The following is a 27,633-nucleotide window of genomic DNA, read 5'->3' on the forward strand; positions in this document are numbered from 1 at the left end:
GAAAAAAAAGCGTTGACTAGAGTTGAATGTTAATGAAAAGTGAGATTTAGAAACAATGTCTGATAATGTGTCTGCGTGTTATTTAGGGCCTTGTCAACCTGATGTTGTTGTGTCTGCTACCTGAAAAGTGAGCAGGCTTCAGGGAAATCCTTGCTCTAAATGATTAATGGAGCTTTGAATTAAGGAGGGGAGTTGTCTGATTCTGCAGGTATACACCCTGTTTACGCTTTTATTAGAGAGAGTTAACGATGGCAGCATCCATACAAATAAAAAAAATATATATATATATATATAAACACAGGGATAAACAGAGGTGTCTCACTGGGTTAAGATGATCAAGAAAGGAGCAAGGAAGGGGGAAGAGAAGTGTGAATTAGTGGAAATTAAATAGATAAGGACGTGAAGAAGAGAAGGGACTGATAAACCAAACAGAAAGATTATTCCTTCAAATTTAACAGCAGCAAACAGTTGTGGTGTACTGCATAATGTTGGAATATTCTTAAGTTAAAGCCAATATTGTTTTCTAAAGTAAATAGAGATTTGGCTAAAAAAAGTAGTTTATTTAAAAATAGAGTTATAGGATCGTTCGGTCTCCAATGACGCTTTTGCTGTAGAATCTAAGGATTTGCTGCAGCTAACATATTGCAGCTTCTTGATAATGTAATGTCCTAAATGTCAACCGAAACAATTTGAACACTTATTGATTAAGTTTACTAGGCTCTTGGAATTAGTTCATAGTTGAAATTACGTTTGCAGTAGTTGCAGATAAAAGCCTGGTGACTTCTGAAAACTTTTAAAAGATACTAATATTTCATACTGCATTTCCAAAGTCTATCATTGAGTGATTGACAAGGTTTTAGGGCAATATAAAGTATATTAACAGTATAAAAATACAAAATCAAACCTGTGTCTTTTATGAGACCCATTGGCAGCAAATAGACAATAAAAGAAGACCCAAAACTGATCCCAGGGGAGCACCACATGTAGATAGTCAGATTAGGAAGATGCCTCTATAATGGCAATAAGCAAAGTAGCAAAAATGTATTACTAATGGCATACATTTATTTCAAACTATTAATAAAATAGTCAATGGAAGTTTGAACAGAAATACTGCCTACTGAAGTTTGTATTATTTGGTTATTTTTTGTTAACCGAGTTGATGACGTCAAATGCAGATGTAATCATTCATTTAAGTCTGTGTTGGATAGCCGTTGGTTTAGTTTTAAGTCTTTAGCTTCTTGCTCAAGTAACAATTTTGAACAGCAGTGATATTTCTGCGTTTATGGACAGTGTCTACTGTCTTGTAAAGAGTGACAAGAAATGTCTGGTTGAGAGAAGATGGGAACTTAGTCAAGAGCGAAACTCAAACCCTGCAATCCTAGTTGCAAGGTCTGCAGCCTTTGCTGTGACCCTGCACTACCTACTCTAACAGATTAAAGCTAGCTGTGCTCCCAAAATGACTTACTTACAACCTCCTCCATTTTCCCTTCCTCTCTTCTCCTTTCACTGAATTGCTCCTTGATTGCCTGTCTGTATCAGAGCATTTCATTAGAAAAATGCAATAAACCAGAAGGTCTGCTGGATTGCTGGATTATCATTGAGGAAGCACTTTCTTGGATAAGGAAAGAGAAAATTAATAAAGAAAGTTTTTTTTAGACAGACTTATTGAATGCAGTGTTTTTTTTCCTTTCTGTTTCTGGCTTCTTTTTTTTCTCCTGCTAATGGCATGTGGCTTGTCCTCAGACAAATTATTGGGAAATGAGGTTAAGAGCCACAGCCAGAGAGAAAACAAATTAAAGGGAAACTGCAAAATTAAAAAAAGTGAGTTTGTCCTCTAGGCACTACAATGATTAAACCTTAAAGCGCTGGCTCAGACACAAGCTTCATATTGGCTCAGAGGAAAGAAAGATGATTCTGAGCAAAGTTGGTGTTCCCATTGCTTCATGATTCAAGCTTCATGTTGCCATGAGTTAAGAAAAACGTTGTTCTACAAATTTGAAGGAAAAGTACATGATGGAGAAATGTTATCCAAGTGTTGATGGTAACTGCAGAAACATCACGATTCATTCCAAATGTGAATGTTTGTCGAAAACATTTATGTCTAAAGCAAGGATACACTCAGTCATGACTAGAGTGCAAATTAGGTGCTTTAGGCCATTGCTTTAACCTTATTTTCCCCTTAATTGCACGGCACTAAAAGTCTAAAAATGAGACTGTCATATCAACCAAGGGCAAATAACACTTGCAGCACTCATAAAAAGTTACACAAGCTGGTTGACTTGCTGTATTATGGGGAGTTAAGCTGTCCATTCCCACCCACACCTTCTGCTGGCCTTGGCTATAAAGTCCTGGAGGAGAGGAATACTGGCTTACACTTCCATAAAATACCCTTTTCATCAATTTTGCTGTTCTCACTACATCTGTCATGTTGCAATCCAGCCATCAAGGTCAAGTATGTGTATGGGTGAGTATGTGTGAATTCATTTGTGTGTTGTAAAATATCAAGTGTGACCTGAGGGCAAGCAAAAATAAAAGCAGTATGTTATTCCCCTGTGCACATTTTCCTAATGTAGGAAAAACAAGACTCTAAATGCTTCTCCATTTTTTCATAAAGTCATTCTAAATTGCTACTAAAGTGTTATTTACCTTTAACATAATTGTCCAAGTGCTCCCTGTGTCTTTTTTCATCATTCTGTACACATCCTGTTCCAGGGATTTGTAGGACTTTGCAATGTATCGATTTACTAACAAGCAGCTACATGTACAGTATACTTGGCTGATTTTCACACAGTGTATATGAGGGATTGAGCAGCGAAGGCAGGGTTTGTGGATTCTCTGGCTCCACGCTAGAGTGTGAACACGTGTGCATGTTGTGTGTTATGTGGCTTACACCTGACAGTATTTCATCCCGATCAATGCCTTTGTCCCGCAGACCCGAGGCTCCAAAGCCGTGGCCTGTTGCCATGGTTATCTCTATTTGAAACCAGAGGGATTAACCTCCAGGGGAATGGCTTGGGAGACAGAGAGATAAAGGTGTGTTTGAGAGAAGAGCAAAACAAGTGAGGAAAAAGTGATGGATAGACTTACTTTGGATCAACTTACTTTCTTTGAAACCGTTGGCACTGGATTAAAATTAAAATGTGGGCTCTCTCATTGAGATGTCGCTTTTCCATTCGGTGTTTGTTATGTTTGTAAACTGCTGAATGTGGCCAAGGCTTCTCTTTCTCAAGTGTGTGAGTTTGAACCCTAGCCCTCTGGTTGAAGAATAGCATCTGTGCTTCAGACGATGCATTCAAAGCATCATGTAGCGAAATGTAAGGGAGTTAAATTACTATGCTGGCGGAAAATAAAAGCATGTAAACTGTACCAGGTTTTCATCAGAAGGTGTTTTTTTGAAGATACACGTTCTTAGCAGTAAACACAATCTCTCTGAAGGCGCGTGTGTGTATGTTGTGTGTGTTACTGGGCTGCTAAGATGTGAGAGCAAAGATTTTCTCTGCATCTTTAGATGTTGGGACGAGGGCACAGTGGGGCCAGCTGACAGCTTGGCAGACCAAGGTTATTTACTTTTAGAAAGGGAAAACCAGCCTGAGTCAGCACATACTAAAGGGCACACACACACACACACTCACACACACACATACACACACACACACACACACACACACATGCACACACACACACACACACACACACACACACACACACACACACACACACACACACACACACACACACACACACACACACAGTCAGGCAAAGATACATGCACAGGCTTCCACATCTAACTACTTGTGTGCTCAAACAGACCCCCCACCCCCCCCCCCACACACACACACACACAGACACACACACACACACTGCTAAGAGGTTAAGTAGGCTCATTGCAGGAACACCATTGAGAAAACAGCAGCCTAATTACCATCATATCTTCCACCAAGGACACATCATGACAGCACACTCACATTCATCTCTTCATTTTACCTGTAAAATCCACATCCTCCCCTCTTATAAAGCCATTAGGCTCCAACAAGGGTTCTTAAACCCTTCCAGGCCAAATTGAGCAGCTTTACCGCCTCCCGAGAAAGAGGCTTGTGAAAGCTCCATCATGTGAGCACCCACCACAAACCGGACTGTGCTGTGTTCGGGCTCCCAGCAGCGTCATAACCCTACATTTTATTTATATAAGATAACCAAGCACCCATCACTAACTAGTCAACCAATTAAAAATGACCTTATCACCAGCATGTCTGCTCATAGCTTCTCTCACACACAAAGAGAATATGAGCAGCATATGATTTAGTATAATAGCATGCATCATCCAAGCACCTCTACATTTACCATTCATGGCAGCAGCGAGGAATTTTCATCCACTTGCTGGACCATGGCTGCTAATGTCCAATTTGTCCTAGCCAGGATGTGGATGTTCCTGAAAAAGGACTACCAGTGGCTTCCACTTGGATCATTTAAGCCTTTAACATAGTCTATTGTTCTCATTTTAGGCTGCAGCAAGAAGCTAAAAGGAACATAATTAATAACAATTTACAGCCTTAGCATCAGTATCAAGACAACAAATATTCAAGACCCTGACTTTCGAACCAGTGTCTGTTGCTTAATTAACTCAACCTGGTGTTTTACAAAACTGATTATACAGTAATCTATCTTAAATATCCACAGTCAAATAAATATATAGATACCTTAGCTTGTCTATGATCATGGTTTATGCTTTTTGAAATTGCATTAGTGAAAAAAACAGTAATCCCATATAAATAATCATTTAGTTTAGTTGGGATGCAATAAAAAAAATCCCAAAAAAGAACAGTATTTATTTTGCATCTGCATGTAGCCTGGAAAGCACCGAAGAATTTGAGATTGACATGGTGCATTTACTGTAAGGGTTCAGTGCAATCACTCAGTGATCAAGCACAATTTTTCTGCAGTGCAATTTGTTAATTCATTTAAATAATTTATTATGGATTTATTAGTTTGGACAGTTGCTATTTCTCCAATTCTTTGTGGAATAAGGGAAGTGAAACAGATTCAAAAATGATCAATCATAATTTAGCAATTTTAATGCTGATTTATAGCTTTTAAAATGTATGGTTTGACACAGCTATTACTTTCTACAGAAGCAAGATTGTACAATAGAAACTCCAATCCATCAGGTTAAAGGATCAATTTATCTTAATCACAACACATCATTTTCCCACTTCTAGCTTTAGGTATATAAATATCAAAGAGTGAGGATAGTTTCAGTTTTTCGGTACAATACAATCTTTGTTTAATCTAGGGCCGAAAAAACCTTTTTGTTTTTTTTCTGAAAAGGGTGCATGTGCTTTTATTATTAGTAGTGTAAGTTATTTTGACCTATATCACCCAGGAACAACAGATCCTTACCGCTGAAATAGAAAGCCTCGGTTTTATTTTAAGTTTAACCTACAAAACCGCTCACACATGTGCTGCAGAGACATACACACGCATGCAAGTATTTCATCAGAGTACATTTCAAAAGGACCAGCAGGCATTGCAGGTGTCTCACTCAACAACCATCATCATGATTCCGAGAGCGTCCCTGTTTAGATCGACAAAAGAAAACTGACCCTGAGGAACTCAATGAAGAAACTTTTGAATGCAACGTAGATGTGTGATTGAAAGAAAATGAAAGACAGAAGAGAATAAACAAAAACGAAAGACAAGTGAAGAGGTTGAGTAGACAGGCTGATAGGCATAGCAAGAGAAAAAGCCTCATTGGTTTTCAGTGGGCATGTGCAGACTCAGACGTACTAAAAGGTTACAGCATTTGATTTGTGATATTCTACTCTGAAAGCTCTCTCTCTCCCTCGCTGTCTGGAGGAGCAGTTTGGCTACTGCTGTCCACAAAGTTTGATCGATGGCTGAATTATGCCATCGGATTGTGAATCTAGCCGACTCCGCTGTCTGCCCAATGATAAACAACAAACATGCCTGGCCACCAATAACAATGAGAGATGTGAGGAGCAGGCAGCCAATCAGAAAATAGTCTTAATGGTGTCCCCATAAAATAGGGACATTTGAGTCAGCCTGTTCCATGAATATACTTCATTCATATGTAGCCCACACAAATGTATTTCTCAAACCTTCCTCCTTTTCTTCTGGCCCTTCATTTCCTTCCTGTACTTCCTCTTTCTCCTTGATCACTCTGCAGTATTTCCTCTTAGAGTTCAAGCTGCCCACTCCATATTCACTCCATCTCTCTCCACCCCTCCTTCACTACAGTTCGGGCTTCCCACACCCGCCCTCCATCAATCTCTGTATGCACCCTCCCTCGCTCCAGCAACCCACTCAAAGGCTTATTCCACAGAGGGAAAGAATGTGAGGAGAGGCGTTTTATAGTGTTTTCCAGTTATCTCCGTCCTTATAGAGCTGTTCTCAGCCCAGCTCCATCAAACCAAGCACCACCCCCACTCTCCAGCTGCCTACTCTTTTCATTGCAATATTTCCCTCATTCCTCTCTGTTTTCCATCCTCTCTAGGGTGATGCCTGGGAGATACTGAATCTGAAGGTTTCAATCCTGAATGGGGCAATCGCAGGCAGGAAAACATCTAACTTTGAGAAATGAGGCCCCATATAAGCTGAAAATGTATAAATACATAAATAACAGCTTTTTAGAGACCCTTTCCAAACATGTTCCCATTAAAGGTTTCATCTCAATTATGTTTTGAGGGTAAAGTATTTTGTCCCAGATTAGGATTATAGTTTTAACATATTGTTCTGAATTCAAACATAACAACTTGACTTTTTGTCCCCCATGGGGCATCCAACATCGTCTCTTAGGTTAAAGTCCCGTGATTACCTCACACACACTTTCACCCCATACTTTAGTTTGTACAGACTTTAATAAGAACGTCTCTGTTAAAAGTCTAAGAATATGTTTCCCATGAAATATTGTACTGTCTAAATTTTGAGAGACCAGGCTATTTTTTTGTAATGTTATCTCTTAGCCTATTGTTTTCGTATTGTTGAAATATGACACAACGCACCTTGTATCTTGTTCACTTCCCAAGATACCACATTTATTTTGGAATCCATCACATCAGCGTGTATGTCCGCATGTGTCGAGACAAGTTTAAAGACATACCACAGTCTAAGTTGTTTCTGAAAGCAGATCCATTCAGACGTGATTAATTACATGGCCACCTTTTAGATGTATTTGATTTGATTTAATTAAAGCTGAAAAAACAAGTCTGTGTCACTGTACAAACACATAATATTTAACTGTGTTGACTGTGAAGTATTTGCTTGTTTAATTTGTCCATGGCCTCATGTCATGTAATATTTATTCTGTGGGTTGGGACCCTTTAATAAGAAAAATCCATTGAAGTTTAAAACATTAAGTTTGTCTCTCTCAAAAAATCCAGTTCTGGAGCTCATGGGACACAAGTGCAGCCATAACAACTTACGTTCTAACGTTCTAGTATGATGCAGGGAACTGCAAAATTTGAGGCATATTATTTTGGTACATTATTAAAAACCTCAACTAATTTAACTAATTATAGTCACAATATATGAAGTTGAAAGAACAGCATATTGCTACAGAAATATGCTTTGGTACACAGGATGTGATTCATTCTAACATTTTTAACGATTAAAACAGAAAAGGAAAATCAAACTTAATCCACTTAAAGAAGATGTTTCAGTCGGACACTGATTGCAAAGTCATCCCACGAAAAATTCAACACCGCAAGAACAAAAGATGCTGTCAAGCTACAGAAAGCTTAAAAAAAGGATTACATGAATCACAATTCACCCGCATGATGATCTCCTGAACAGTATCTGTCAGTGTGACTGTCTTTAGTTTGCCAAACTCTTTTTTCATTGGCAGACTACACCTCAGAGGCACGACACCTGCTTAAAATACTAAAATTATCATATTTAATGAACACACTGCATAAAGTATTTATGAGACAGCTTTTGGCTGAATATCACTTCAGCTTTGCCACTCCAGGCGGGATAACACAACATATTCTTTCAGACAACAATGACGGCAAAAAAGAAAATAGACTGTATGGGAGGGAGAGAGAAACTTTAGTATGATACAAAATGATTACAATTCTGAATGGCTTAATGGTGCTTAACTCTACACATATTACTTGCCTCAGGCTGCAATTGTTGAGGAGTCCAAGCAGGCTTTTTTGGATGTAGAGAAAGTTACAAATCTTAGCTGATAACTTTTGGCGGTAATACCTAATGAAAGCAGTCTAAAAATCACTTGCCCTATCAAATGCCTTATATTACTCAAGCTAGGTTGTGTCACCTCTTGCAATGCACAGTTATAGTTTTACTAAGCAGAAATTGAATCAGACGGATTGTTTTAGAATATAAACTCTGTTTGTTAAAACGCTCACTGGTCGCCAGAAACTCTAGACTAAATGTTCTTGAGTCTGTACTCTTTATTTACACTGTTTGTCAGCCCCTATTAAGTATATTAGCTAATTACTACAATTTAAAATTGCGGCTGCAGCCTGATTTGAGTCCACTCGCAATTCGTTTTGATGGTATACAATGGCAGTTAATTCAGCCAAATACAGAAGTGTCACCAGAAATTATCGTGATTACTGTAATTATGAGAAATATATTTTTTTTCATTAGCAATGCCAGGGAGGCACATTAATCACCTAAACACCCATATTCATCTTCATTTTCTTCTCCATCTTTCTACCTCTCACTCTCTCTTCCTCCCATCTATTCCTTTTCTATTCTCACTCATCCACTTAACTCCTCCATCTCTCTCCCTCCTCCAGACACACTAACATCAAAAGACACATGCACTCGCAGACACACACACACAATCAAGGGCTGGTAATGCAGGGTTAATAAGATTTGAGAGCAGCTGATGGTTGCGCACATTCAGGCCAGATTACATTTAATTCGATTGGGTTTCACTCACTAGGCTCCTTCCCTCTGCTCTCTTCTCCCTGCTTTTTCTTTCGTCCTTCCCCTCATTGTCCTCCTTCTGCTTTTGTTGGACCAGAGGTGGTCTGGCCCTCACAAAAACACACAGAGGGGTACAGCCAATGCACACACATACACTGAGCCTTTACTTTGGAGGGGCTGTGAATACACTTTCAGGCACACACACACACACACACACACACACACACACACACACACACACACACACACACACACACACACACACACACACACACACACACACACACACACACACACACACATCCTTGGCATCTCTGGTGTCCTCTACTCCAAACCCAACATGATTCATTATCTTTTTTTACAATGTAAACTCTGCTTTGAACAAGACACAAGGATGGAGCACAAAAGGGGATACACTTTTTAAACATTTAAAAGAAACATGCATCCTAGATTATCAATGTTGTAAAAAAATAAAAGAAAACTTATGGACTAAGGCCGGATAGTAGCATAACACACATTTTTGTACATTGTATGAAATATGCTTTAATTTGAATACACTTTCTGAGACAGTCTTCTCTGATAGTGTATGAAGAGGGATTTATGTCCTGCATAAGAAAAGATTATTGTAAACATAGAAAGTCTGTCTAAAATTCCCAATACATCAACACTTGTTCACTATGACTACAGTATGTCATTCTCCAGTAAGAAGCACACCACAGAAGTTGATACCACATGTCCAAGCACTGTTGGCTGTTTCAACAAACATTTCCAATAACTGATTGCAACTCTTTCTGAAAATCTAAAAACAAATAATGACCAGAGCTGCAGTATCATTAAACTGTATAACTTCATACTCAAAAAGTGTTTTGGCATTTAATATTTTGACAAGCTTGCAGGGTTAAATCCATGCAATACTTCTTTTCTATCACTGCATAACACCATGCTTGTGTATCCTAGTAATTCATATGTTTCAGTAGGTAATATTAAAGGTTTTAAATTCACATCACACCGTAAAGCAAAAGAAACATCACAGCAGCACAATAACCGTAGGTCTTACCATTACAAATAATACTTCTCTGTCACAGACTTGCTTTAGAAAGCAGAACGCCACCACAATCCACATTATATGCACTGGCTTCTAAAAGGATAATGTATTATATCTGGCTTAGAAAGGCTGGACAAGGGGAAATAGCTAAATGAAAAGTGCAAAGAAATGTAAAACTTAAAAAACATAAGAAAAAAGAAACAACACACATTTGAACAAGTAGAGGTGAAAGATGGGAGGAAGGAAAACCCAAGGTGAAAAAAGAAGGCACACATTTTGAAGAAAGAAAGAGATGGGAGAGTGATAGACAAGCAGAAAGCAGGGTGAGAAAGAGAGAGATGCAAACGTCTTCCTGTCTGTGTGTTTTTGTCTCCTCTCATCTTTTTATGTGTCAATCGGCTCTGTTGTCGTCCTCTTCCCATCACTAACCCGCAGCTGTCACACACACACGCACACAAAATATAGGCATATACAGGCTGATGCAAGCAAGCACACACACACTGGATACATCAGTAAACCATTCCAAGAAAACATCAGGCATCTGGCTTTTATCACTCACACACGCGAGGAAGAAGGAAAGCACACAACTGACTGACCGAAGGGTTTAATCAGGGTTGATAAATGACATGCAACAAAGTTTACTTTATGTTTGCGTGCGTCCTCTCTTTCATCAAACCTTCCTCTAACAACCCACACACTCCCCCCCCTCTTTCTCTCTCTATCCTTCACTATCTGTCCTCACTCAACCCTGTAACTAATGACTCTGGAGGAGGCAATGCAGCACCTGCTGCAGACAAACAAGGGAGGAGGGAGTGGGACAAGAAAAAAGAGGAGAAAGGGTGAGAAGGTTGGTGAAAGGGGAGGAGGGTAGATGAAGAGGACAAACTAGGCCAAAGAAAGAGGGAATAAGAGGAGGTATAAAAAAAGAAAGACAGAGAAGGAGAAAGAATGTCGGGAGGTGCCAAGGACAACGTGGAGGGGAGAGGAAGAAAGGGAGAGAGGATGGGAGGGAGGTGTGAAGTGTCACTGCCAGTGGTACCATCTCTCTAATTAGCATAGTGACCTTGGTCCTCTGTAACTGTTATTGTACACACACAAACACACACAAACACACACACACACACACACACACACACACACACACACACACACACAAACACACACACACACACACACACACAAACACACACACACACACACACACACACACACACACACACACACACACACACATATACACACACACTTTTTGTGTTGCTCATATGCATAGCAGAGTGTGCATTTCTCCGGTATTTGCAAAGTTAACGTAACACCTGATATGAGTTTTAATGCACAGTCATTTGGACCCGTCTGGTGTGATGTCAATATTTTACATTTAACTGGAATTGTAGTTTTGCAGACAGTTCAGTACGTTATTGGTTTGTCAAGGCAGGATTCATGTTCACAAAGGAGAAGAATATACATTTAGATAGAGAGAAAACATCACATTTCTCTTTAAAGGAAATTCAATGGCGCAATAGGTAATGAGGAGTATAAGTGTGAGGATGAAATGTAACACAAGCTAAATGAAGATTCAGTGTGCAGATACAGAGACAGAAAGTGAGAACAGGGCAGGCAGACAGAAAACTAACTGTGAGTGAGCAGGCGAGAGAGAGGGGGAGTACAGCTGTAGCAGCAATCATCTTTCAGGTCAACAGTAATTACCAAGAAAACTGAGGAAGTGAGTGTGGGACACACACACACACACACACACACACACACACACACACACACACACACACACACACACACACACACAAGCACAGTTTCTTCCCTCTTCACAGCTCGGCTTGCTGTATTTTTCCTCTTGTCTCGTTTATTTCACAACCAAAACATGCACCTATCACAAAGAAGATGTCAGTGCAAGCTGCAGGGTTTATTGGATAAAGGTTTTTCACAGTGAATACAATTATATTTACAGCGATGGTCTAATCTCCCTTTAACTGTGCTATGATTAATTCACGGGTAGTGTCAGAAAGTTGCATATATCATGGTTAATTGTGAGATTGGCAATTGAATTTTCAGATATCTGACACTCTCCCATTGCTATTTTAGAATATTTGTAAAAGGTAACCCGGCAGTGATTGTTGAATCTGATTTTGCACAATATAAAATACCTGCAGTAGGGTATTTTCATTATCGAATGATTACCCATAAACACTCCTCTAAGGGCAAGAACAACCCTAACTATGGCTAGGGGTACCTCTGTAAAAACAATACTTTCACTCATGTGCCATTGAAGCCCAAGCTCTGGTCTGGGAAATGAGGATGCAAGTTCACCTAAAGCTAAATGCAGTGTGCATGTTTAAGGTAGCTCTGGGGACTTGCTGGTTGCTTTAAACTGCATTGCATCATACACACTTTTACGCTACTTCTGCACTATTACATAGTTCCTAAAGAAGGTTTCAAACACCAACTACGTTTGGCTCCAAGTTTAACTGTTGCCCAATGATTATTGGAATATTACCTTCCTTTGAAGCCTAAATGATTACCCCGATTCTACTCTTCATGCTTCTAGTCCTCTAAACACATGCTTGACATATGTGTTAGTTAAATATTAATATCTGTACAGCAGATCATTTTTTTAAAATGTAACCACAGTATCTAAAACATGTAATGGCTGTGTGAACACGCGTTCCCCTCCAACAATGATTCCAACTCTTATTACACCTGTTTTTCACTTTAATTTTACCCATCTCTCAAACCCCCATACTAAAATGTGTTTTCTCAGTTTTATAAAAAACAGCCACCTTTGTGAGGCAGTGGGGGAAACCACGTAGGTATTAAAAGGTATTAGTTCTGCTGCGTGGATAAGTGATGATATTCACTTCTTTAAATGTGATGGTAGAACAGTGAAGATATTGTGGAAATCTAATAAGCTCCATGTCTAACATGTGTACCTGCTTTGGTTCTGTTATAAGGTTCATATTAAGGATGTGAGGACTGATTATTTCCAACAGGAACGACCATTACAGAGCTTTATTTCAGTTTCTGCTGATCCTATGCTCATCACAGCTGCACAAATGTCTTTTCTTACAAATACGATTAAGGATACAGTCACTCCTGTAAAAAAAACTCAACACAGTGTACCCGATAATATTTAATTCATTCAATTACATCCATAATTAAAAATGGTATGCATTCACACCAAACCACCTTTAGTTTTCCAAAAACAGCTTACAAGGCTATGAAGCTGTGGCACATACATGTGTTAATATTTGTATTTTTATATAGAGTATATGCTGCAAATACACCATATCTATAACCTGTAATTGGGCAAAAATAACATAATTATTTGTGTGACTTTTCTTTTGCCTGTAATGATATCAACAGTCAGAAGTAGACAGAAATAACGGTGGGCATCATGAAGCAATTAAAACCCACACATTTAAGTGGGAAAAAAAGCGTTTAAATATTCTCTAAGATTATAAAGTCATACCTGTGCGAGATATAACTTGGCAAAGAACAGTTTTTGTTCAAGTTTTGTTTCTCTGTTAGGTTGAGACTTGAACCTTGTGAATTTGTGTTTTTTCGGCGGAATATTAGCGGGCTGTAGATTTTATTCCATTGTATATCTTTCTTTCACAAAATCTTTTTTGTCTCTTCCTACTGCCACCTCAATGCTGTCTTTAGTGGAAACGCTTATAATTATCTACCAGATTAGAACGAACAAAAGTTACACCCCCAGCTAACCTACCAAACCTCAGTCTACTCTGAGAAGGATTTGGGAAATAGCATGGCATGAGACTTCACTTCATTCAGTCTAATTAGTACTGAATGTGTTAATACCTAGACAAACCACAATGAAGCTGCTCATCTTACACAATGTTAGAGGTTCAAGCTGGAAATCCAACAGCATATTTTAGAGACATTCTCATTGCACTTCAGGAAAGTTAGCCGGGACATCAGCATCTTGCAGCATAATTAGTTCATGAAACAGTAAGAAGTCAGAGTAATTTCATTTGGAATTGACTCCTTGCCCTCAATTCCTTCCCTCCGGAAAACTCAATCTCCAAGGAGTTGAGGGTTCTCCTCTCTTTAATAACAGCTAAACACATCAACACAGCTATTTCAAATGCCCCCTCAAGCCGTTAGACACAAAATAAGAGATGGAAGTCTAATGAAAAGAGGTTTAATAGAAGAGCAAGGCAAAGGTGGCTCAGAGGCTTGCTGCTGTTTAATTCAATGGGATGTTCCTGGTGCCTGAAGACTGGCCCATTTTAATTGCACTCTTCTCTCATTTATAAAAAGGAAGTATGCAGCAATGGAGCTTTAATGAATTTGAAAGCAAGGCAGGCTATTCAGTGTCTTTCTCTCAAAACCCATTGAAGCATAATGGGATTGTGCTGGTCTGGCCCACATGTTCTGGCAGAGCCTAGCCATAACAGACACTCCTACAACTATAAATACAAACACAAATGATTAATCCATTTGATAAGAAAAGATTGAGATAAAACATAATAACTGAAACTAGTCAACTGAATGGTCGCCATCAATTGTATTGGGAGAATGGATTTGAGGTGGTTACGCCAAACTCTACCTTCTTACTGACACAGTAGGCCATACTTAGCAAATGTACCTATTTTACCCCAAAACTTAACATTTTTCAAAACATAACATTCATAACTAATAATGGGTTGATTTAATAATGTGGTGATAATTCCGAAAATAATCTACTCCATTCTTTTCCCATCTGTTCAGGATTTAATCAAATTTCATCATGACCATAGCCGTTTACAACATCTCTAAATGAACTGAATCAATAATTCCATCATGACTGAAACAAAGCTGCATCTAGGTGCAACAGCATAGCTCATACATTGAGTCGATCCAGTGATATCGCATTACTGGTGTCCAACCTATCATTAGCAACACTAACAACCTCAGCATCGTCGGGTTTCTTCAGGCTTTACAGACAGTGATTGAGTGTGCCTGGAGAATATCAGCACAAGAAAGCCAAACACCTCAATAACAACCCATAAAGCAGACCAGGCAGTGAAGAGAGGGATGAAGCTTACCTTGGCCATCTGTGCCTGGACTCCGCTGGCTTTGAGTGAGGCCACAGCCTTCTGGGCTGCTGCAGGGCTGTCAAAGTCCACAAATCCATAGCCTGTACACACACAGGGACAACACAGAAAAGGATGATGATGAGAAGGAGGAGCAGGAGAAAAAAAAAACAATAAAGAATATCGGCTAATGTTCTGAATAACTGAGCGAAACCAGCCGTTGTGTTTGTTTTGTTTCCAGTGCTGCATAAATCCCGTAAATGTGTCCAAATGAAGTCAGGTCACGTATTTAATGAAAGCTGCTAGTTCCTCCCATCAAATGTGTTTTAGCACAGAACATCAGCAGAATTGTGTCATAACAGTAACTCTAGCTATCTTTTTTTACGATCCAAGAAATCCTCTAATGTCTGCCCAAGTTTCTGTGTTCTATGGCTCTTTTTTAACAAAATCAGGTCAATGTTTTGGGAATGACTCTAATGTCTTTCATTGCACTAATGCATGCAGTTCATGATTCATTCCCTATGCTCTATGATGTGTGTAGGGAAACGATGCTGTGAGAATCCGTTGCTACATGTGAAATCTACTGGCCTCTTATTGTCTCACATTTAATCTCTCACTGCAATGAGATTGTTTCGTCCCTGTGCTACACTAAATCTGTCTGTACGTATGGGGTTCCTATTGTACTGGCCAACACAAGTTACATCAAGAAAAATTCTCTACATTCAGACTCTTGTGTCAAGAAATAAGAAATAAAGAGAACGAGCGTCAGTGGATGTTTTTGCAACATGTTCTGCGTCACTGTGTGTGTGTGTGTGTGTGTGTGTGTGTGTGTGTGTGTGTGTGTGTGTGTGTGTGTGTGTGTGTGTGTGTGTGTGTGTGTGTGTGTGTGTGTGTGTGTGTGTAGCTGTCAAATAGCTGACGCTTTGGGAATCTAGGTCTGGGCCCTACAGGAAGCACTGAAGGACAAAAGGTTCGAACACACACACATCAAACTGTACTTTCAGAAATACGCCCTGTTTTACTGGCTCACGTCGCTAGGTCTTGTTAACATGTCAAAAAGACAGAAAGAAGCAAAAGAAAACTAAACCTGTCTGCATTTTCAATGGCAGTCGATCTTTGCAAATTTGTTTGGTATAGCTGAGCAAAACTGACTGCTAGTATAAGAATGTTTCTGACTCTGTGTTTGTTTGAGAGACTAATAAAATAAGCCATATAGACACACATGCACTGAGACCGAAAGAGAAATGTTCAGAGAGAACAGCAGCTTTGGAACTCCAGCTGTAGTTATGAGTGTGTTGCGTGTTGTTAACACAATTAAATGATCCACAATTCAAAAGCCTCATTACTATCCTAAATGTAAACATGTTAAGACTGAGGCAACACGACTTATTTTTCCCCTCTCACACGCTTACACACACACATGCACTCACGTACACACATGCACACACACACATGCACAAACTTCACTCCTAACATCTGTTCTTGTCTGCCTGTTTTTTGCCGAATTTGGAGTCTGCTCTGTTTTGCTGATAAGCAGATGATTTTTTATTGTTCAAAGGCAGCAAGCTGCTTTCACAGCAAGATATGTACTGCACGCCCAAATATTTATACTGTTGCTAATGAGAAACCCATAATTTAGCCAAACTAGAAATACACATACACACACACGTACACATTTAATGTGCAGACATTTACGACTGTGATAAAGTATGCAGTGCACATTTTGAATCTATATTTAACTAATTGAGGCCATACCAAAACGGTCAAAGTAATTGAGCACAAACACACAGCATTCATCTATGGCTGGGCTAGATGCTTTCTTTTGTTCCAGAAAATTTTATCAGTTCCATTTCTCAAATCTCACACTTAAACTGTGGCTGGACATTCTATGGTTTATTTGACAATAGACTGTCAAAACACAGTTCACAAAGTATAATTTAATTACCACTGGTTCAAAACTTTGGTTGACGGCAGCACACATTGTTGTTGAAATAGAACAGCAGCATCGGTAACGTTCCTGCCTTAAAGGGGAGAATTCATTTATTGAATACATCAAAGTCTGTTTATAGGTCTTGAAGAGTTCAATGCCTGAGTAAAAAAAAGTATGAAGTTGTGTAGCTCTATAGGTAGCTTTGAAATTTAAAACAGGCCTCAACTGATGTCACTGTTGCCCAGAATTGTAAGACAAGTGTGAAAATGAAAACAAAATTCTGCGGGGTGTGGGGAGAGGTAGAAAGAGGTGAGCTTCACAGACCACTCTAGCACACTTCTCATCTTTGCTTGAGGCTAGGGCTCAAGATCAGTTTACCACTTTGAATTGCTATCCATGATGATTGTTGAAATTGTTGGTTTATGAATTGAATTGTGGGTAATTTGGGCAGCAATAAATTACTTAGCAAAGGCAAAATTTATGTTTTGATTTTGATACTATATTTTTGAGGAATATATATACAATGGAATAAAAAGAGTATTGTAATGCAGTATGTAGAAGTGCATTCCCAGTTTGGTGGAGTACTTTTTAAGAAAGAAAAAGCTGTATTGGTTTTCTGTTTACCAGCCATAAAAATGACGTATGTCACACTCCTTACAACAGCTTAAAATATTATTTCACACCAGTAAAGTTTCTATTCACCACTGAGATGCATTAGCCTCTATGCAACACAAATCAGAGTTTACGAGAGCATAATGCTCCTGGACAACACCTCCAAATTAGAGCAATTCATTTGTTGAGTAGATTATTTTACCGTCTGTCTCCTCCTTTGGAATATGTAAGCATGACATTCATTGTGCATTAATATATTTGCGTTTTATGAGAGCAGCAGGGGGTTCCATGAAACAGCAGGTCTGCATACAACATGCTGTTTTACTCACCATGAGTAGCCTTAATAGTTGATGTGCAGTTATTCAAGGTAGATAGATTTTAACCAAGACTAAATAACAAGGCTACGAAAATGTGTAATTATACAGTGAAGTATTATTTTTCTCACGTGCTACCAGTATAACAAAAAAATTGTAATATTTATTAATCAAATAAACTTTGATTCAATCAATCAAAGTTTATTTATATAGCCCAATATCACAAATTTGTCTCAGTGGACTTTACAGTTTGTACTGAACATTTGCCCAACATCAAGGCTGTTTATTTTGTTGAAGTTTAACTCAGTGAGTGTAATATTCACAATCACCAATGGAGGGTAACATATGGTCAATTCTTTAGAGTTGGATCAGAGCACTTGTAATCGAATGTGCAGGTCTAAGGATATTAAAGGCTTAAGACTTTAATCTGCAATGTAACCAAAAGCAACCTCATGGAGCTTCTGTTTACAATGATTTACCGATCCACTGTGGAGCTTATTTTAAATGTGTAGGTAGTATTACAGTACCAGAGTTATTGTCTCAGGAGACTTGCTCATGATATCTTCTAAAAAATTAAATATTGAGTTTCCGTAGCTGCTGGCATGTTATCTATATTTGGCATAAACTGTATGAGTCCTACATCTATAGTAGTCTGAGTGACAGCTTGGGCAGAAAACCCCTTTAGTCAGACACCATTCAGCATTCCAAAAACATGAATGATAGAGAGATATTTTCTCTCATCTCATTGACAAGTTTGATATGATAGGCCTTGAAATGTGCCATTCACTTTGACTGTATTCATCACTCACAGAGCAATCTGTGTTCTCTGAAACCCATGTGCCCCTCCCTCCAGAGAAGTCAAAGGTCAAGTATCAGTGACAGAACACACCACAGGAGCTGGAAGGGATTCATTGTCTTGCTCAAGGACACTTCAGCTGAGTGGAAGCTTGTTGAGTCTGTGAGCAGATGCCTGCCTACCAAGCTGATTGACAGGACCCCCAATCATGTCACCATGCTTCCTTTTAATTTGTACATTTCCATATAACCTATACGCTAAAGTGTACTTTCTATATTTCGGTTAAATCTCTCCTAACACCTGGATGTTAAGTGATAGCTGTTATTGGCACGATGATAAGCATATTTCCAGAGAATGAAAAAATGAAAATAATTTATCTGAATATTATAATCCTTGTCATGCATAACCTGACCCTCCCATCTGTGGCCTTATGATGACACAGTGATGAAAATTCATCTTACTGAGTCAAGCCCGACAAATATTCCGCTTGTGAAACGAGAAGAAAAATAAAAACGTTTTATTACAAAGCACACTCCCACGTGAATACACACTCATATGCGCTCATAGACACAGATGGATGCACAGATAAACATAATTACTCACACACACATACACACCCACCCACCCACACACACACACACACACACACACACACACACACACACACACACACACACACACACACACACGCAGCTCCCATCTAATCTTCTGAGCTCCCAGAGTTCCTGGCATTGGGCCATTAGAATGGGCTAACCGAGTACACAGGGAAAACGAGAGAGATGGAAAAAGGGAGGAGTGGAGGGATGGAGTGAGTTGGGGGGGGAGAGGGAATGGTTAGAGTGGCAGGCAGAATGAAAAAAAAAAAACAGGACGGGGGGAGTAGAGCTGAGAAAAGGCGGGAGACGTGGAGTCGGTGAGAGGGAGGGCGCTTGTCTTTGGGAAATGGAAATCCTTTACAATCTAAAGTGGTTTCCTCTCCCTTCCTTCCTCCATCCTGTGCTCTGTGCCCTCTCCCTCCCCTCGAGCTCCCACGCTGCTAACTAGAAAACTGTCAGTGTGTTTAACATTGAGCCCGCTACAAAGCTGAGGATTTTACAAAAGAAAACCTTTATTTTATTTCTGAGAACAAAGCAGAGGTGTTGCTTTCTTTGTTCACTGAAATGACAAGGCATTATCAAAAGCTTGTTCACAGGATATGGTTGTTTTAGGGCTAGTATTTTAATTTACAGATGGCTCCAGAGATAAAAATGTTCAGGGACAGGGCTTGAGGGGGTTTCAAAGTGTTTGAATCATTACATTTCAGCACCCCACATAATTTAGATGAAGTAAGACCATCAGAGAAATTGGGATCATGCCTCACATGACAACAGCTGTGCACAAATGGATCAAGCGCTATCCCTGCAGACTCCAGAGGAAGAAGACTTCATTCATCTACCTGTCTCTTTGTCTCTCTCACTCTCTACCTTTCCGCCTTACGTCTGCTGCAGAATCTTCCTGAAAAGAAGAGGCTGTCTGCTAAATCATCAGTTTCAACGGGACCCCCTTCCTTTTCTGTCAGCCCCGGGTTATTTTTACCCCAACCCTCCATCCTCCCAGAGCCTCCTCCCATCCATCCCTCCCTTTCCCAGAGAGCTCTCTGTGCCAATTTGTACTCTCTTAGTCACGCTAAGCACTTATCTTGTCCCCACTGAATGCCTCTGCAATCAAACCAACACTTATCCGGTTGTAAGGCATTCTAATGGCCGCCTGATAATGAAACTCCTTCATTGTGAGTTAACAACTGGCTAAGAGATGTATGAAGTCGACATCACAAGCAGAGAAATTGCTGATGAGGGCCACGGCCTGAATTCGCCTATGCTGCTACAAATGCAGATGCTGCATTCTGTGCATTAAATAATAAGCACACATTTACAACAGCATGTCAGTTTGCATTTTGAAATACATGTTCAATATTTATAAGGCCTTGTCTGGAGTATATTCAGAGTATAGTGCCAGAACCGGTGCCAAAGATACCCCTATTCACTTGCAAACACACTGTCACAAACACACAGAATCACTGCTTTGACACAAAAATAGAGATTTAAGATTTGATTTCTCTTGTATAACGCAATAACTTAGAATATAAAATGTATTTTAATTTATAAGCACCACATGGACATAGCAATTGCAATGAGATTTTGAGTTAAAACAGATCATTTGCATTGGTAAATCATACTCAAACAAAGAAGCGTGAAGCCATAATTGGCAAACATAGTAATCATGAGCTGGACCGCAGAGGTTGTATTGATTCAGGTTTGTAAATTCCATTTTAGGTAACAGCATTGAACAAAAATGAATGAGTTGAGACAATGGAAAAAGACTGATAATTTTCACTGGGTTTATAGAATATTCTCCCTTCCCTTCGGCTGTGATGTAAAGATGTTAGGCATTTCTATTTGTTTTCAGAGAATATTTGATAATTTAATGCCAACGCAGGTGATGGAATTATCAACTTTGTAAGATTTTTGTAGCTAAAGTGAACGATTTTTCAGCAGCATAATTTATAAAGTTGGTTGTTCCTATTACTATGTTAAGACAGGCAGGACTGCAATAATTTACAAAAAAAAAATGTGATCCTCTGAAATCAGAGTAGATGAAGTTATGAATTGCATTACCATCTTTGCTTCACTATCAATCTGACTAGCTATCCCTTCACTCATGCTATTGAAGCTGATGCTCTGATTACAGGGCATTTGTGCTGTTGTCCTAAACCCCTGTCAGCGTACCTTTGAGTACAGCCCCGGCAGATGAGCAGCAATCATACTGAACACATGCTCTTGTGTGCCTCTTCAAAAACAGACGACTACAATCATATTGATTAGTGCTTTGTTCAGACCACTTCAACAATCAAGCAGACCCTCATCAGAAGACACTCGAGTGAGCCCCATTCACCACAGAGACTATTTGAAACACATTGTGGCTATTGGGTGCTGTTCACTGTTTGATTTGGCCAATGACAACAATGCTAACATCTTGATTTTCAAAAGCTGCTTAACTCTGAGTATCATTAGGGTGCAGTCATGAAATCATCATCATATAGAAGTTAAACAAAATCAAGATATAGCAGTGCGTCTCTCAGATAGATTACAGGATTACAGGGTTATTATAGCAGTCAATACCGGTGTGTGGTATACAATACAACACACACCCTTTCCACACAGCTAGACACATTTAATATGGACTTTGTGAAATAGTATAAGGTATTCCAAAATATCTAAGTTTGTATTTGACGTCACACTTGCATGAATACCATCAAATCCAAATTCACAAGTTCAATTCATTTTAAACTGATTTGTCCAGACTCAAATCTCATATTAGAATCTGGGTTGGTGAAAAGAACTAAAATTCGTCAGTAACTTTGAAAGGCTTAAGAAAGCCAAAATAAATAAAGTCAATAAATTATCACTCACCTTTGCATTGATTGGTGTTCTTGTCAAGGATGGCCTTCGTTGACACAATCTTACCATATCTGTAAAAACAACAATGAAATATTCTGATTAGTTGTTATATACATTTAGCTATTTTTAACATCTGGAGAAATACTGGTTAGGTTTTTATCTATCCACCAATTTGGTCCAAAAATATTAAAATAACTTGATTTCAATGATTATGTCATACAGCCATTCATGGTCCCCAGAGGATGAATCTTTATGAACCAATGATCCCCTGTGTTTTTATCCAGCGCCACCATGAGGTTCCCATTCTGTGGATTTGAGCAAAGTGAGTGACAACTATTGGATGAATTGACATGAACTTTAGTAGAGACATCATTTTACCCACAGGAGGAAACAGAATCATGTTATCTTTTCATCCTGACTGAGACTGTATATTGCAGTGGAAGGCATTGACAGGCAAAAAATAAAAGCTTTGCAGCATTCAAATGTTGACTTTAGAGCTTTAAAAATCACTTTAAATTGAGTTCTTTTTTTGACCAAACTTCTGCAGAATTACTAACATTCCGCTCTGCCTCAGATTGGTTTTGTGTTTAGTGCTGATTGGAAAATGTTAGCATTCTTACATTCAAACCGAGATGTTAAATTTGGGGATATTCTTGCTATACATCAGAGTGTCTGCAGTGTCATAGTGTGTTGCCAAGCTGGCTGTGCAAAAGCGCCACTGTGCACAAGTAGAACACAATAGTTTCTCTGAGAGAATATACACTTTTTACTTTGAATCCAAGAGGATCAAATCAAATGAAATAAAAAAAGTCTTTCTCAGACTGTCTGCAAGAGACTCCACCTTATCATGGTTACATTTGTTATCGGTGCTTCCATCTATCCATTCAGTACTTATCTATTTCAAATCCTCCCAAAGCCCTCAGAACACAGACAGCACTGTCTCATAAATGACGAGTCTAACAAGACATATGTGAGGCACCCAACCCTGCTTGGAGGGCCTATAGGAGAGAGACATACAACCTCCATTCCTCTCAATCTGCTCTGCCAACTTTAACGTCTGTCCGTTCCACTACCTTCCTCTCCTTCTTGAGTTTGACACCTCTGCCTCTCTCTTTGTCTTCTTCCCTTCCATCCCACTTCCATTCTCCAGCTCTGTGTTCTCAGAGAGAAGTTAATAATGTTTCTTATCAGCCCAGTCTTTCAGTCTTCTTGGAAAGAGAGGGGAGAAAAAAACTGAGAAGGTATGAAGAGAAAGGAAAAAGAGACAGAGAGAAGAAGCATGGGAGGGGGGTGGGGGGTGGGGGGGCTGAGATGGAAAGCTTGGATCGGTGAGATCAGCCTGGATCACTGCATAGCTCTGAAGATGAGACTCTTTAATTAATGTTTTTACACTGCTACACAATGACTGATTGGCTGGCCGAGAGACTATCAAACAGATTGACAGACTGACAAACTGGCTGTCTGGCTAGCGGACCGGAGTCAGGTGAGGGATAGAAGCATATTTCCTAATCCCTTTTCGAGAAAAAGAGAGAACAACCAGTCAAAAAGACATAGAGAAATCAGGAGAAGATGCAGTAGGGTTACTTGCCGAGAGGATGAATAAAATGAAGGGAGGGGGAGAGAGAGACTTGGAAGAATGAGAAATAGATGAGGAGAGAGAGAGCAGTCAGTCAAAAGATAAAAAGAGACACTGAAGGCAAGGAGGAAGCGAGGTAGTCAGGGAGCGATAGGGAGATAGTAAGAGGTGTTTAATAAAGAAGAGATCATTTAGTTGTCACCATCAGGAGAGACTGTCAGGGAGAAGAAGAGAACAGAGACTTGCTCGCCTGACAGCTTCACATCAAACTCTATTGGGACAAGAGGCTTCAGAAATAAAGACAGACAAAAGGTTTTTAAAGACTGCTATCACACATAACACGTCAGCTGAGCGCCTTATGATCTTAAAATTGTTAGAGGGAAAATCAACGCTGATTTTGTCATAAAACAACGCTCAATTTTCACACTTTTCCTGCAATTTTAGATATTTTTCAATGATTCTGAAAGCCTAAAATCATTTCCGCTGTTTGGTTTCATTTTTGCAAAGTCATGGCTGGGGTTAAACAAGGTTTTTGCCCTGCAGATTGGGGAGAAATTCAACTGCAGTAGAAGTAAAAAAAAACAAGACAGGACTTAGCGCCCACACACACACACACACACACACACACACACACACACACACACACACACACACACACACACACACAAAGACAAACACAGATGTGGGTAAACACGCAAGGCAACGCATCAGATCAAAAACACTAAGGCGGTAATCACACACATTACACACACCATCTGGCAACACCCAGCTCTTTCTTGACTTCTGCCTCGGTGTGATGCAAACGTCATGTGTTTGTCTGTGTGTGAGAGAGTGAATGTGCCTGGAGAATGAGTATGAATGCATGACAAAGATCTGATGCACCATCGGTGTTTTAGCAGGTTGTTTTTCCCAGCAGAAAAGTGAAAAGTTTCCAGACTGTTAGTGCAAACAGAGAGTGAGAAATAGAAAAAGAGAGGAACCTGGCCGGACACATTAAGAATCTTGAGTAGAAAAATGATGTTCCCCGTTGTCATAAAATGGAAAACAAACAGTGTGTTTATCCAATGCTTCCAAGTTGCTTTGTTTGTGTGTGTGTCATCCGCAGATCAATGAGTGTGACGTCAATGTATAAATCCACCTGTTTATTCTCCGGTTACAATATTTAGCTGGACTGAAAAACAAAAGGAAAGAAAGAGAGGAAAAGAGGGATGACACCATGGCCTTGGGGACATGTCAAATTACAACAACACTGCACCATCCAAAATGGTGGGCTTTGTTTTGGAGGTAAAATTCCATTTTATCCAGACAGCTGCAGCTATCTGCTACTGCGATGAAGAAATGGAAACAAGTATTGATAATAGATCAGATGATGAAGTAAGGACGTAGAGCGGAGAATGGAATCAGAGGAGAGGGAAAGTTCAGAATGTCCTGTTCTGTTTAAAAGTCCCAACAGGAAATTATTTTATTGATTCCAGCAAAAGATGGGGTTACATGAAATAACATGGACTTGTGCTTGACCTGACGGCAGGGACACAGGAGACACAAGTCAAATACTTGCGATATTGAAAATAAATTCTACAATGATGGTAATGCTACGTGCGTTTTTATCCCATTACACGCCAATGTGCAAGAAACAGTAAGTGAATAGAGGCTGAGTATGTCATTTGTTTCTAATAGATATAAATTATGACTAATGAGCCCACAATTGGAGTAGAGTGTGGAGCAACAGTGGAGCAACTTTCCAACATGCTTGACAAATTGATATAAACCACAGCCGTTCCGTAACCTAACTTTATTTCTTCTGTAATTTATGAAAATATGATTTTATAAACAGAATGACATGGGACTTTCAGGTCTGCTATGTCTATTCACATTTTATGTCTTCCCATCCTTTAACAGTTCCATCCATATGACATCACGTTTACTCCCGATCCAGATTCCCTGTGCGCACAACATTTGTTATACTCCCAAGATTTTAAACTTTTCCTAAACTGCTGGTATTTTAGGAATTCGGTAAGAAAGCCTTCAAATTCCTGTGTTTGTATCTTTAGATAACAGCTCACCCTGCTGAAGGATTTACTCTTTGTCAAAAAGTTGTTTTTATATCATAAAGTACTCACCCAGGAGTAGCTCACTATTATCTTTGGCTTCATAGCAATGCTACAAAGCCAGCAGTACTTTCCCAGAGAGGTGCTTTCAAGACCAGCTAGGTGTCTTTTTCAACAAATGGAATTTCCTTAGATTCTTTGCCAAACTCATCTTCAGATTTTTTTATTTTCGCCTTCCAAGATATGCAATGCAAAAAGAACAGTGAGACCTCTGAAACTGACAGTATTTTCCAGACTTAAGAGATTCAAGGAAGAATGTCAATGCGAAACTCAGTGCGCCAAATTCTGGCAGACTTGACACATTCTGTGTGCACCCTGGTTGTGTGCTTAATGTGTGTTTGTGTGTGTGTGAAGTGTTAATGACAGTCCTCAGAGGGCCCCCACAGCGTCAGATCTGTGTTTTCATTTCCTTGTGGAGCCCAGTCAGCCTATGGATGCTCACCGTTTGATGTTTACTGAACCATAGTTGCAACACACACACACTTGCATCATTCCTACATCTCTCCAGGATGTCTGTGAGTGTGTATATACATAATGTATACGTGCATGTTCTGTTTGTTTGTAAGTTGTGTGGTTTCTGTCTAACGCTGTGTATGAGTGTGTGCGTGTGTGTGGGTGTGTTTGAGCATACACGCAGGTTGGTCTCTGTGTGTGGTATCCAGTAATTGGGGATCCGATGCAGCTGTCTTGTCTCTAACACTTCCCTCATTTTTCCCCTTCTCTGCCAGTTAGACTCAGACGAGCACAGAGGGAGGGACCGAGGGAGTGCAGTGCTTCAGATGTCTTCCAATTCATTACCCATATGTTGTTTAAAATGTGCAGGCCCTATAAAGAAATAACGTTTTGGAATGTTTCCATTATAGGCAATGAGCTGTGAATTGAGGAGATAGCACGACATCACTGGAACATACAATTTATCTTCTATAAGACCTTTCAATTAAGTTTAAATATGTAGATGCAAGGCGCTGTGGTATGTTGGTGTATTCTTCGGTATGTATTAGTAGTTACAGAGGAGTTTATTTAGTATAAAAAAACTATTGGGCTCATATTACTATTAAAAGGCGTCCTACTCAGCTCTAATTGGTCAATTCGGAACATGTGCCACGTTGTTAATCCAGTAGTACCGACCGCTGTCAAGGACTTATTCACCGTTGTAATGGAGGATCAAGACAGAGAAAGGAAAAGATGTTGAAATACGCAGCGCCGGATGTCAGATAAATCACCAGAAGAAGACAGACAGGAAGTAGACACTAACAGGAACATGGTATGGGCTCTGCAGTGTTTAAGGACTTGTTAGTGGATCAGAAACAGACTTGAACAGTTACAGAAAACCTCGATCAGTGCTGCTATAAAGTTGTTGTTATCGCAGTTCCAGCCATTGGTGTGAGCCATTTCTTAGCGGAAGAAATATGATCATTCTTGAGTCAATAAAATAATTTCAATTAATATTTGGAGTCGAAACATTAGTTTGTTAAGTATCTGGCCGTGTAATAAGCACCCTTAATGCTGATCAAGATCCCTCCACTTCGCGTCGGGCTCCCTGATCAGCCTGTCGGGTGTTCTTTTTCCCCATAATGACCGCCTCACTGCGCATTATCCCTTACTTAAAATACAATGGAGGGTAAATTGAGTCTAAATGAGTGTAATCGCTGGACTTGTATATTCAGAGAGCTTTTGCATTTAGAATCCTAAATATAATATTTCTATCAATTCAATCAGAGTTAAATTATGCGGGGAAAAAAAGGGTAAACCATGAGGATCGCGTTTTGTTAGAAAATAACTTGCTGTTTTTTTGGGATGTCCGACCACATCCGAAGGCAACAGTGTTTATAGTTCATTGTAGAAAGTATCTTCCAA

The 27,633-nt window shown here is 39.5% G+C and overlaps 1 protein-coding gene across 1 annotated transcript in view; it reads right to left on the reverse strand.

The window, feature by feature from the left end:
• The window catches only part of LOC134862003 (RNA-binding motif, single-stranded-interacting protein 3-like), a 105,065-nt gene that overhangs the window by 40,915 nt on the left and 36,517 nt on the right, over positions 1 to 27,633 (reverse strand). The window contains exons 3-4 of the mRNA XM_063879651.1: positions 22,105 to 22,163; positions 15,016 to 15,107 (exon numbers count right to left, since the gene is read on the reverse strand). Coding sequence (XP_063735721.1) covers positions 15,016 to 15,107; positions 22,105 to 22,163 — 151 coding nt within the window. The remainder of the gene's footprint in view (positions 1 to 15,015; positions 15,108 to 22,104; positions 22,164 to 27,633) is intronic.

Source organism: Eleginops maclovinus, chromosome 3, assembly GCF_036324505.1.
Source record: "Eleginops maclovinus isolate JMC-PN-2008 ecotype Puerto Natales chromosome 3, JC_Emac_rtc_rv5, whole genome shotgun sequence".
In the NCBI taxonomy this organism is placed as follows: domain Eukaryota; kingdom Metazoa; phylum Chordata; class Actinopteri; order Perciformes; family Eleginopidae; genus Eleginops; species Eleginops maclovinus.